Source organism: Lynx rufus, unplaced genomic scaffold (genome assembly GCF_022079265.1).
Source record: "Lynx rufus isolate CCGP_SWC_20201006 ecotype Redwood Valley unplaced genomic scaffold, mLynRuf1.p SCAF_3, whole genome shotgun sequence".
Lineage (NCBI taxonomy): Eukaryota > Metazoa > Chordata > Mammalia > Carnivora > Felidae > Lynx > Lynx rufus.
In genome coordinates, this window is record NW_025814845.1 from 83,149,491 (window position 1) to 83,162,204 (window position 12,714).

A 12,714-nucleotide genomic window follows, 5' to 3' on the forward strand; every position below is an offset into this window, starting at 1 on the left:
CAGACAGAATTGAAAGGAGATTCTGTATTACTAAGGAAAAGAAAATCTCACATGGACAAGTCTATCAGTCTTTCATTTCTGTAGGCTGACTTTAATCCTTATTTTATTCTAGTTGAAAAATCATGGTTTATCTCCATTTGTGATTTAATTTTATACCTGTAAATAAATACTACAATATTTCATTTAAAAACTATTAAGAGGTGCCTGGGTGGCTCAGTCGGTTAGGCGTCCGACTCCCGCTCAGGTCATGATCTCACAGTTTGTGGCTTGAGCCCCGCGTCGGGCTCTGTGCTGACAGCTTGGAGCCTGGAGCCTGCTTCGAATACTGTGTCTTCCTCTCTCTCTGCTCCTCCCCCACTCATGCTCTGTCTCTCTTTCTCCTTCAAAAATAAACAAAAACATTACAAAAATTTAAAACCAATTAAACTTGCAGGGCGCTTGGGTGGCTCAGTTAGTTAAGTGCCTGACTCTTGATTTCAGCTCAGGTCAGGATCTCACAGTTTGTGGGTTGCATGGGGCTCTGCCCTGACAGTGAAGAGGCTGCTTGAGATTCTCTCTCTTCTCTCTCTGCACCCCCTCTCTCAAAATAAATAAACTTAAAAAAAGAAAAAATATTAAAAAAAAACTATTAAACTTGTCATTTTAAGGATACTGCAGAAGTAATATAAATTTATTATTTTTTTTTTTACTTAATATATCACTTATTCAGATAGTCACTAAAAACAGAATATAGAATACATATTGTTGACCCACTTAAAGTTGGTAGATTTATTCCTGGCATTTTCCTTTTCTGGTGATCTTTTTAGTGAATGAATTACTAAACTGATGATAAGTTCTACTTCTGTTTGGAAGCTTAGATTCTTACCTTTCTGTCATTAGGTTCATTTAATTTTTTATTGTATTTAGTTTGTAATATAACAGCAGATTCAGCCTGATGGATTGCTTTAAATTTTCCTAGAGTATTTACAGATTTATTTTGTTCTTGAAATATATAAATACTAAGAGGTCATTCATTTACATTGCTTTTATTAAATTAATCTTGGAATAAAAAATCATAGGAAAGCTCTGTAATGAAATTACACATTTATTAAATCCTTGGTTCTATGTACAATCTCCACACACTTGTATGTTTTAACTTTTCTCTCATGTAAGATAATTTATTAAAAGAAGCAGGCAGGTGATGGCAAATAAACTTTTTAATGAAGATCTAATTTTGTCAATTTCACATTGATTTTGCTTGGATCATGGCGTGCAAGTACTTTGGGACCCAGTATGCCAATAATTAAAGCTCCATTTGGAGCTGTGATCAAGATGGCTAAAAATGCTATTGTCATCACATCCCTTGAATATGGTTCCAAGTGGGGTGCGCTGATGCTTGCTGTTTCTAGAGCCAGGGGACCTAATACAGCCTGCATTTAGAGGGCAAAAAGATGAGGCATAAAGAAAAATGTTAAAACAGTTATTATATGATAAAAGTTAATGGTTCTGTTAAGCAAAACCTAGTGGTAGGCTATCAGAAAAGAGATGAGCCTTAAAGTGCTGAGGAATTTTCATGAATTACTCATCAATTTTATGTTCTCCCTAGTAAATATATCTGGACGAAAAGTGAAATAGTGACAAATCAGCGTGCAGACATTTGGGGGCTGGTTTCGTATTCTTATTATCTCAGCTTTCCCATTTAAGTATCTTTTTTGAGTGCTCACATTACTCGCAGAACCTCAGGAGTTTTAAACGAAGCAGGGTTTTGTTTATTTGCCTTTATCATGGATGATTAGTTTCTTGGCTGTAACAAGACAACACAAAATACTAAAGTTTCTTATGGTTCTCTAGGATTTTGTTGCTTGTCTTCTTCTTGTTCTTCCTACTTGGGAGGCAGTGTGTATTGTAAAACTGACAAGAGGTGTGGAATCTACAAAGTGGGCACTGAGAGATTAGGAAGTAAATTGCCTAATGTTATAGACAAGTAACATGGTATTCAAAACAGCCAGTCTTGCCCCATGGACCTGCTTTTTTAATCATGACACAGAAAATTTTGTTGTATGAAAATTCACAACCTTCTGTGGTGGGGTAACAATGGAAAAAAGAATCTCTGGAAATCAAGACATTATGCTGTCACGTTAAAAAGTCTATGGGGCGCCTGGGTGGCGCAGTCGGTTAAGCGTCCGACTTCAGCCAGGTCACGATCTCGCGGTCCGTGAGTTCGAGCCCCGCGTCGGGCTCTGGGCTGATGGCTCAGAGCCTGGAGCCTGTTTCTGATTCTGTGTCTCCCTCTCTCTCTGCCCCTCCCCCGTTCATGCTCTGTCTCTCTCTGTCCCCCAAAAAAAAAAAAAAAAAAAAAAAAGGTCTAACAATAAGTAGCAACACCTTTGAGTAGGAACAGAATATCATTAAATCAGAGGGCAAAACTACAAGGTCTCCCTTTTCATTCATTCATTCACTCCTTCATTCATTCACTCACTCATCATTCATTCTTGTAGATAAGTAATGCTTACTGTATACCTCCTGCATGCCAGGCACTGTGTTAAGGGCTGGGGAAAATATAATGGAAGGAAACCAGACACTATTCCTTGTCTTTCCCAGATAGTCTGGTGGGGAGATTTAGTCATTAATTAAAACCATACAAATTAAATGCATAATTAAAAATAATATATGTGCATCCATGTATGGTGGAGTGGGTGGCAGGGGTAGGAAAGATATATTTTTAAAAGAATGTGTTTCTACTTTAAAGTTGTAACAGTTAGCTCTACAATATTCAGCAAAATGTAAACATTCCAGTATTCAGATATATTCTTAGTTTATATTTTGGGAACATAGGGACAAAATGTTTCAGAAGTTTAGGAAGTATTTGTCATTAAAAGTACACTTTTTAACTTCAGAAGAATTGCATTTAAAACAGATTTTAAAATATTACATCATTTTCAACAAGTAGTTGTGATCAATGAAGCTTTTTAAAAGTAAGGCTAGTAGCCCACATTTTGTGATTAAAGTAACATTATTCATTTAGGATTAAAAAGTCATAAACATTAAAAATTATTAAAATGGCTTAATATGTTCTTACCTGGACTGTAGCTTTGGGGATCCACGATAAAGCAATAAATATTTTCTCCTTAAAACTAAAACCAGCAAAACACATCAATAAAAAAGTACAAGAAATTCGAACCAATAATGCCAAACTCATGGTAACAACACAAATGCCTACAACAAATAAAAACAAACATAAATAATAAAATATTTGGGAAGAAATGGTTCTTTATACCTAGAGATGTGATTTGCAGAAGTACTGAAAGCATTTTAAGACTATTGCCTCTTTATGTCTTCATTTTATTAAGTTAAAATAATAATCATAAAAAATAAAAATATGATTGAAGCTTCTATGTAAAGTGCAAGAGATGATCTTGCACTTTAGAGGTACCATGAAAGATAAGATAGACTACATTTATTTAATTCTGAGTTAATAGACTTTGAACTTTCACTATAAAATAAAGTATTCAAAAGGTGCTGATGGTATATAATATTTTTTGTCAGAAATGAATTCCAGCCTGCATTTCCTCAGGTCACTCAGGAAAAGATATTCAGGGCTGTCTTTGGTAGCAAAGAGCACACAGGGTAACATAAGAGCAAATATATGTTATTAACTGTGTCAGTATGAGTTTCTGAAGAAGGTTCTCATAGCATTCAAAGACATATTGTAAACAAAATAAAAATCGTTCATAATTTTCTTAAATATTTTCAAATCTTATATTTTTTGTGCCTCTAATTATTCTTACCAATAGCATTTGATTTAAGAGATGTAACAGATACTTCTGATCCAACCAAACCAAAAAGAAGGGGTTGAAAAATACACCATACAGTTTTAATAACTCTTTGGACTCTAATCTGTAGAAAAGAACAATATATTTTTAGTTATTGTAACACATGAAAATGATTACATTTTAGAAATTAAAGTCTTAATATTTATTGAACTTAAGATATCTTATTTGTAGATGAAATGTTAAAGTTTAATAAAAATTGAGTAGGTGAATTGTTTTAGTCAAACACTTAAGTAGAATTTGGTTAAAAAATCTACAAAGCTGATAGCAACATTATTTACAATAGCCAAGTTATGGAAGCAGACCAAGTGTCCCATCGATTGATGAATGGATAAAGAAGATGTGGTACGTATACACACACGCACGCATGCACACGCGTGCGCGCGCACACACACACACACACACACACACTGGAATAGTATTCAGCCATAAAAAAGAATGAAATCTTGCCATTTGCAACGACATGGATGAAGCTAGAGAGCATAATGCTAAGTGAAATAAGTCAGAGAAAGACAAATACTGTATAATTTCACTTGTGTGGAATTTAAGAAACAAAGCAAATGAGCAAAGAGAAAAAAGAGAGAGAGAGAGAGACAAAGAAACAGACTCTGAATTATAGAGAACAAAGTGATGGTTATCAGAGGGGAGGGGAGTGGGGGGTGGGTGAAATAGGTAATGCGGATTGAGGAGTATACTTGTGATGAACGTTGAGTGATATATGGAGTTGTTGAAACAATATATTGTACAACCTGAAACTAATATAACAACTGTATGCTAACTAACTGGAATTAAAATAAAAACTTTAAAAAAAGAAGTAAAATAGAAATAAATGTTCCTTGAAACTGGAAAAAAAATCTACAAAGTTACTCAATAAAAATATTTGGTAATCTTGTCATGAAACAAATAAGGTTTTGGAGTTCCAGACATGTTCTGATGTTTCAGTAAGAACCCTAGCTTTTGTTTGTAAGGTAACGGAACAAATACAGAACTAGCACTACCTCATGCCTGGTAAGAACGTACTCAAGATTATGCAAACATTTCAGCTCTCAAAAGGGAGTTTATAAGGCCTCCACTAACAATTATCTTGGGACCCAGGCCCATGAAAGTGAATCTTGATATGTTCTAAGCTACTAGGCAAAAAATGTCAGTAATCTGTCAGGCCTGCTTCCAAAGGACACATGTTGAAAACTTCAAAGTTATTTTTTCCTGAAAACAAAACCAAACCCATATAATACAGACTCTTATTTGGTTGCCTGCCTGACTTTCCTTTCTGAGAATGAACCCTTCCCAGGGCTACTTCTCCAGTTATGTGGTTACAACAAAGTCCCCTACTGATGCAACAGTACCCTGGCTCGTTTCAAGGAATCTGGATGAAGAGATTTTAGTTTCAGTCTGGGCTTATCTTTTTTTAAAGACACATAAAACCTTCATATCCTTTGTATTGGGTATAAACTATATTCCTAACTATTCCCCTTATGACTGGGCTTTCTGATTTATAAAAGTAAAGTTTAAAAAAGGAAAAAAAGAAAAACAATTTTACTCTTTCTTTTTGGTGGCACATTATCCTAGTTGTTACTTTTAATTTTTAAAACATATTCTTTACTTTTTGATTTCTTTTATCATATAAAAAAGAATTTTAGTAATTTTCATTTTATTTATTTAATTGTAACTTATTATTAACCATTTAATTTATTTTACAGTTATGATACTATTGCAATACTAAACAAAATGTTAATATAATTTTGGGGTCAGGAACTTCTCAAGCTGATTCTAAAGTTTATCTAAGAAAGAATTTGTGTAAGAGCAGTCAAGAAATACTTTAATCCCATTTACAGTTGCACCAAAAACCATAAAATACCTAGGAATAAGTCTAACCAAAGAGGTGAAAAATCTATACGCTGAAAACTATAGAAAGCTTGTGAAAGAAATTGAAGAAGACACAAAAAAAATGGAAAAAATTTCCATGCTCCTGGATAAGAAAAAAAATATTATTAAAATCTCAATACTACCCAAAGTAATCTACATATTCAATGCAATCTCTATCAAAATAACACCAGCATTCTTTACAGAGCTAGAACAAATAATCCTAAAATTTCTATGGAACCAGAAAAGACCCCGAATAGCCAAAGCAATCTTAAAGTTTTAAGAAAACCAAAGTAGGAGGCATCACAATCCCAGACTTCAAGCTATACTACAAAGCTGTAATCATCAAGACAGTATGGTACTGGCACAAGAACAGACACTCAGATCAATGGAACAGAATAGAGAACCCAGAAATGGACCCTCAAACGTATGGCCAACTAATCTTTGACAAAACAGGAAAGAATATCCAATGGAATAAAGACAGTCTCTTCAGCAAGTGGTGCTGGGAAAACGGGACAGCGACATGCAGAAGAATGAATCCGAACCACTTTCTTTTTTTTAAATTTTTTTTTTTCAACGTTTATTTATTTTTCGGACAGGGAGAGACAGAGCATGAACGGGTGAGGGGCAGAGAGAGAGGGAGACACAGAATCGGAAACAGGCTCCAGGCTCCGAGCCATCAGCCCAGAGCCCGACGCGGGGCTCGAACTCACGGACCGCGAGATCGTGACCTGGCTGAAGTCGGACGCTTAACCGACTGCGCCACCCAGGCGCCCCCCGAACCACTTTCTTATACCATAAGCAAAAATAAACTCAAAATGCACGAAAGACCTAAATGTGAGACAGGAAGCCATCAAAATCCTCAAGAAGAAAGCAGGCAAAAACCTCTTTGATCTTGGCCCCATCAACTTCTTATTCAACATGTCTCCAGAGGCAAGGGAAACAAAAGCAAAAATGAACTACTGGGACCTCATCAAAATAAAAAGCTTCTGCACAGCGAAGGAAATAATCAGCAAAACTAAAAGGCAACTGACAGAATGGGAGAAGGTATTTGCAAATGACATATCAGATAAATGGTTAGTATCCAAAATCTATAAAGAACTTATCAAACTCAACACCTAAAAAACAAACAATCCAGTGAAGAAATGGGCCAAAGACATGAATAGACACTTCTCCAAAGAAGACATCCAGATGGCCAATCGACACATGAAAAAAATGCTCCACATCACTCATCATCTGGGAAATACAAATCAAAACCACAATGAGATACCACCTCACACCTGTCAGAATGGCTAACATTAATAACTCAGGCAACAACAGATGTTGGCGAGGATGTGGAGAAAGAGGATCTCTTTTGCATTGTTGGTGGCAATGCAAGCTGGTGCAGCCACTCTGGAAAACAGTATGGAGGTTCCTCAAAAAACTAAAAATAGAACTACCCTATGACCCAGCAATTGCACTACTAGTCATTTATCCAAGAGATACAGGTGTGCTGTTTCGAAGGGACACATGCACTCCCATGTTTATAGCAGCACTATCAACAATAGCCAAAGTATGGAAAGAGCCCAATGTCCATTGATGGAAGAATGGATAAAGAAGATGTGGTATATATATACAATGGAGTATTACTCAGCAATCAAAAAGAATGAAATCTTGCCATTTGCAACTACGTGGATGGAACTGGAGGGTATTATGCTAAGTGAAATTAGTCAGAGAAAGACAAAAATCAGATGACTTCACTCACATGAGGACTTTAAGAGACAAAGCAGATGAACATAGGGAAGGGAAACAAAAAATAATATAAAAACAGGGAGGGGGACAAAACAGAAGAGACTCATAAATATTTAGAACAAACTGAGGGTTACTGTAGGGGTTGTGGCAGGAGGGGATGGGTTAAATGGGTAAGGGGCACTAAGGAATCTACTCCTGAAATCATTGTTGCACTATATCCTAACTAATTTGGATGTTAATTTTAAAAAATAAAAAAATTTTTTAAAATTAAAAAAAAAAGAAATACTTTAAAAATAAGTACAATGGGGGCGCCTGGGTGGCTCAGTCGGTTAAGCGTCCAACTTCAGCTCAGGTCACGATCTCGCGGTTCGTGAGTTCGAGCCCCGCGTCGGGCTCTGGGCTGATGGCTTGGAGCCTGGAGCCTGCTTCCGATTCTGTGTCTCCCTCTCTCTCTGCCCCTCCCCCGTTCATGCTCTGTCTCTCTCTGTCTCAAAAATAAATAAACGTTAAAAAAGTTAAAAAAAAAAAGTACAATGAGAGGGAATCTTCCATATTAGATTTTGAGACATAAAACTATAGTGATTTAAAATAGAGTGGTACTGGCAGAGAACTAGATAAATAGGATTGAATAGATTCCAGAAATGAACTTGTATGTGTGTGTGTGTATAACGTGAGAGTTTAGCTCATGGTAAAAGAGGCACTTAAAAATTATTGAATAATTAATGGATCAGTCAGTACATAATTTAGCAAAAAATGCCTGTCCAGTTTGTGTGCATATATATGTGTCCGTAGATATATAGTATATGCATATGTATACATATTTATAAACACACACACATATATCCTTAACAGCATTTAAAAAAATAAATTCCAGATGAATTAAAGAACCAAATGCAAAAATAAAACAAATAAAAACTAACAAAATATTAGATGATAATATGGAAGATATTGTGTATACAATCTTATAATCTTGGGTGAAGATATCCTTCTTAAACAAGATATAGCATCCAAAACAAAAAAGAAAAATGGACAGGTCTGACTATACAAAAGACGTAACAAAGTTGAAAATAAGCAAAAATTATATGCAATATATGCGTAACAAAGGATTAGCAGCATTAAGATATAAAGAAACTATAAATTAGGAACAAAAGGCAAATAAATCAATTAAAAATGGTCAAAGAAGATGAATAGGTAGTTAAAAAAGAATATATAAAGAGAAGTTTACTGCACTACTAATGTGAAAAATGTAAACAAAGAATAAGAATGTTATATCATTTCTTACCCATCAGATTGTTTAAATTCTTTGAAGGAATATTTTGCACTACCCATCAAAATAGAAATGTTCCATTTCTAAATTCTGCAATTATGTTTCTAGGAATCTATTTTTATGGAAGTGCTTGCGTATTTGCAAAAGGACACATGAACAGGATTGTTTATGGCAGCACTGTTTATAATAACAAAATGGAAATGATCTAAATGTACAAATAGAGAACAGATTAAAGGAAATGATTAAATCTGGGAAGAGGAGTATGATATTTGGGAGTGGTAGGGGAAAAGGAGTCTTATATTTTATTATATGTGTGGGCCTTTTGCATTGTTTTAATCTTTTACAAGCATTTTTCATGTATTAACTGTATAAAATTTTAATGAATAAATAATAAAATAAAATAATTAAATACATAAATAAAATAATAACACTAAATTAAGTAATTTAAATAATTTAAATTTAATTAAAGAAAAGAAATTAAATAAATAAAAGTTATTTAATCATATCGCATAAAACTTGGGTAAAAGAAAGCAGCCTGATGTGATAGCTCAACTTATGACTTCATTTTACTGTATTTCCAGGTCCCTTTCCTAAATATTTTATTTCCTTGATTGATTTATACACTTTCTTGAAGACACAAACTTCTGGAACATCTTCCAACTAGAACAAAGAGATTTTCTAAATGTCTATTATGATGTAAAAAAAACCCAGTTAATTTATCTTAAAAAATGTGTTAAAAATATTCACCTTTTCCGTGGACCAATTTACCCCAGCAACAAAAGACAACGCTAGTGTGAATAATCCTCCAGCTGCATGTAAACCAATATGATGGCTGCCCAAGACAGCGGAAACACACATACTCAAAATAAGGAATGCTCTCTTCACTGAAAGTTTTGTCTAGAATTAGATATTTAGAAATTAATTTACATTTAATACATAATACAATATTTACATCTTCTATCATTGATTATTGATCTTTTGATATCATGTCTCTATATGTTATATTAAATAATATCTAAAATTTTTACATTCTTCACCACCAAATATTTTAGCAGATTTGGTACCAAGTGAAAAAATTTGTAATTATTACATTTTATCCTCTGCCACATCTCTGATACTAATGTCAGTAAAATGGCTATAATACTTCAGCTGTAAGTGAAGAAGAAAGGAAAGAGACCCTTATGTAGTTCTATATATTTTAATATCTCTTTAGCTAAGACAATTGTTAAGGGGAAATTAAGATGGAAGTTACAGAAATACAAGAGTAATGGCATATCCTTTGGCGGAGGAAAGGGTTGAGTTTAATAGAGTTGCCTTAGCCAAAGGAAGTGGGAGTGAATTTAAGTTAGAAAACATGCAGAGATAAATGGCAATCTATTTCCCCAAAAATGTTCAATGGAAAATTGGAGGGAAAAATCATTAGGGAAAATTGTCAGGGGTCAACAGGCAATTCAATGAATAAAGGGGTGGTGGAATTGAAAAGGTACTCTGGGTTAAGTACACTTTTCTGATATTCTTATTTGCCAAATTAGGAAGCAGAGACTCTAGTCAAGACCATTGACTTGTATCAATCACAGCTGTGCTCCATTTTAAGCAGAGAGTAGGCATTGGAGGCTATTTTGGGGAAAGGAGAATTAAATCTTACATTTAACTGTTTATGGCTCTTCCAAAAGTTCAAATTTTTAAAAGAAATATCTAATAGTATACTTCTAAAAAATAAACTTTTTATTTACCTGATCTTCACTTGGAAAATATCGAACAAAAATTCCCAAAATAGCTCCTGCCAGCACACCAATAAGTATGTCCCGGAAAGAGGCGAGGATATTTTTAAGTACACTGCCTGTAAGGACACACAATAAAGGAAACATTTCATACAGAAATATTTTCACATACTTCACATATCAGAGGATCAAATCTAGGTGGTTTCATAAAGAAAGGCACATATTTTCCAGAACAAATATACAAAAATGGTCCTTTAATATTCACATACTTGAAAATATATGATTTGTTTGATAAATTATATATTGTCAAATAATTTAATAAATACACACAATTCAGAAATGTTCATTGAAAATATAGGCCAGAAAACAAAGAAGTAATAAGCCATAATGTGGCTCACCTACACATACAACCTGAAAGACCAAGTGAAGTGGAAGAATGGACAGAAATGGACAAAGGAACACTTCTGGCACCTAGTACATGTTTCTTCTCCAATATACTATTATGACAAAGAAACAAATGACTTAAAAATGAGGGGCGCCTGGGTGGCGCAGTCGGTTAAGCGTCCGACTTCAGCCAGGTCACGATCTCGCGGTCCGGGAGTTCGAGCCCCACATCAGGCTCTGGGCTGATGGCTCGGAGCCTGGAGCCTGTTTCCGATTCTGTGTCTCCCTCTCTCTCTGCCCCTCCCCCGTTCATGCTCTGTCTCTCTCTGTCCCAAAAATAAATAAACGTTGAAAAAAAAAAAAGAAATCTAAAAATGAAAAGAAAAATTTAACAACAACAGAAGATTTATTACAGGATCAATCCTAGGAATATTCGAGTCAGGAGTCAATTGAGTTTCTAATATACTTTATGTACCCATATCTGCAGTTTAGAGTAATAAGTTTTAAAAAAGATCCTGAGTCACAAAAAAGTTGTTATGCTATGTGTATTTAGCTCAATAAGGTGTGTGTGTGTGTGTGTATATATATATGTGTGTGTGTGTGTGTGCATTTAGAAATGTTCTTTATTAAAAAATTATAGAAATGCAGGGTGACAACAATAAGATAGTAGATTGGGAAGCCCCAGAACCTTGTTCCCTCACAGAGGCATCAAGTTAACAACATACAGTCCAAAAGCCTTAATGGAACTCCACAGACCAATTAAGAAGTTGCAGTAAGAGAAAAGTGACTGATCATGTAGAAGGAAGCTCCTGGAAGATTATCAGAGGATTTCAGAGTGGAAACCTTAAAACGACCAGAAGAGGGTGGGATGATAAATTCAAAGTGCTGAAAGAAAAAAAAAAACTGCCAATCAAGAATATTATTCTACAAAATTACCTTTCAAAATGAATAAAAAATTAAGACTTAGATAAACAAAAGTTGAAGGAGTTCATCACCACTACACCTGACTTACAAGAAATGTTAGAGGGAATCTTCAAGTGGAAGTAAAAGGATTTATCAATACAAAAGCACACAAATATAAATCTTTGGTAAAGGTAAATACCATAGATGAATTCAGAATCCTGTAATACTGTAACAGTGGTGAGTTAATCACTTTCAGTTCTGTTACAGAATTTAAGATAAAGACATGAATATAACCGTAAGACTGTTAATGGATATACAACATAAAAAGATTTAATTTGTGACATGGATTACACAGTGAAGAGGGTGAGATGTAAAGGATTAGAATTTTCATATGTGATTGAAATTAAGTTATCACTTTGAGTTTTTATAAGGATAGAAAAAGATATTCCATGCAAATGGTAACCAAAAGACAGCAGGGTGGTTATACTTATATCAAACAAAATAAAATTTAAGTCAAATACAAAAAAGTCACAAGAGATAAAGAAGAACATTATATAATGATAAAAAGGCCAACTGACCCAGACCTAATAAGATGAGGTCTCCATATCTACGATATTCCAAAATATAGATGTATTGAAGATCTAACGTATAAATAAAATCCTGAAAGTCCTTAACATTTTAAGTGACAGTTTATACAGTCATGAGTCAAGAGAAGATTTTCTAAGCATGTAACTGCTTGGTTATTCACTTTTTCTGTCCTCCTCAAATTAGGTGTGATCTCCTGTAGCATGCTGTGTAGCACCGCATACTATCTACTATTTATCACATTTTGTAATTTTTTGTTTAACACAAACTCCTTGAGAACATGAGCCACATGGGCTTCTCTGCTGTGTCAAATAGTATAGAATAGTACTTAAAAGTGTGGGTATGGGGTTGCATCCCAGTGAAAACTGGGTTTCCAGTTTTGGGTCTGTGACTTTGACCAAGTTACTTAACCTCTGTTCCTTGGTTTCCTATTCTGTAAAATGAACATAGT

General features: G+C 34.5%; 1 protein-coding gene across 1 annotated transcript in view; it reads right to left on the reverse strand.

Annotated features, from left to right (window-relative positions):
* Positions 1 to 1,127: 1,127 nt before the first annotated feature.
* The window catches only part of SLC9B1 (solute carrier family 9 member B1), a 56,683-nt gene continuing 45,096 nt past the window's right edge, over positions 1,128 to 12,714 (reverse strand). The window contains exons 7-11 of the mRNA XM_047091425.1: positions 10,404 to 10,510; positions 9,418 to 9,567; positions 3,768 to 3,876; positions 3,059 to 3,195; positions 1,128 to 1,409 (exon numbers count right to left, since the gene is read on the reverse strand). Of these exons, the coding sequence (XP_046947381.1) occupies positions 1,197 to 1,409; positions 3,059 to 3,195; positions 3,768 to 3,876; positions 9,418 to 9,567; positions 10,404 to 10,510 (716 nt within the window). The 3' untranslated portion in view covers positions 1,128 to 1,196. The remainder of the gene's footprint in view (positions 1,410 to 3,058; positions 3,196 to 3,767; positions 3,877 to 9,417; positions 9,568 to 10,403; positions 10,511 to 12,714) is intronic.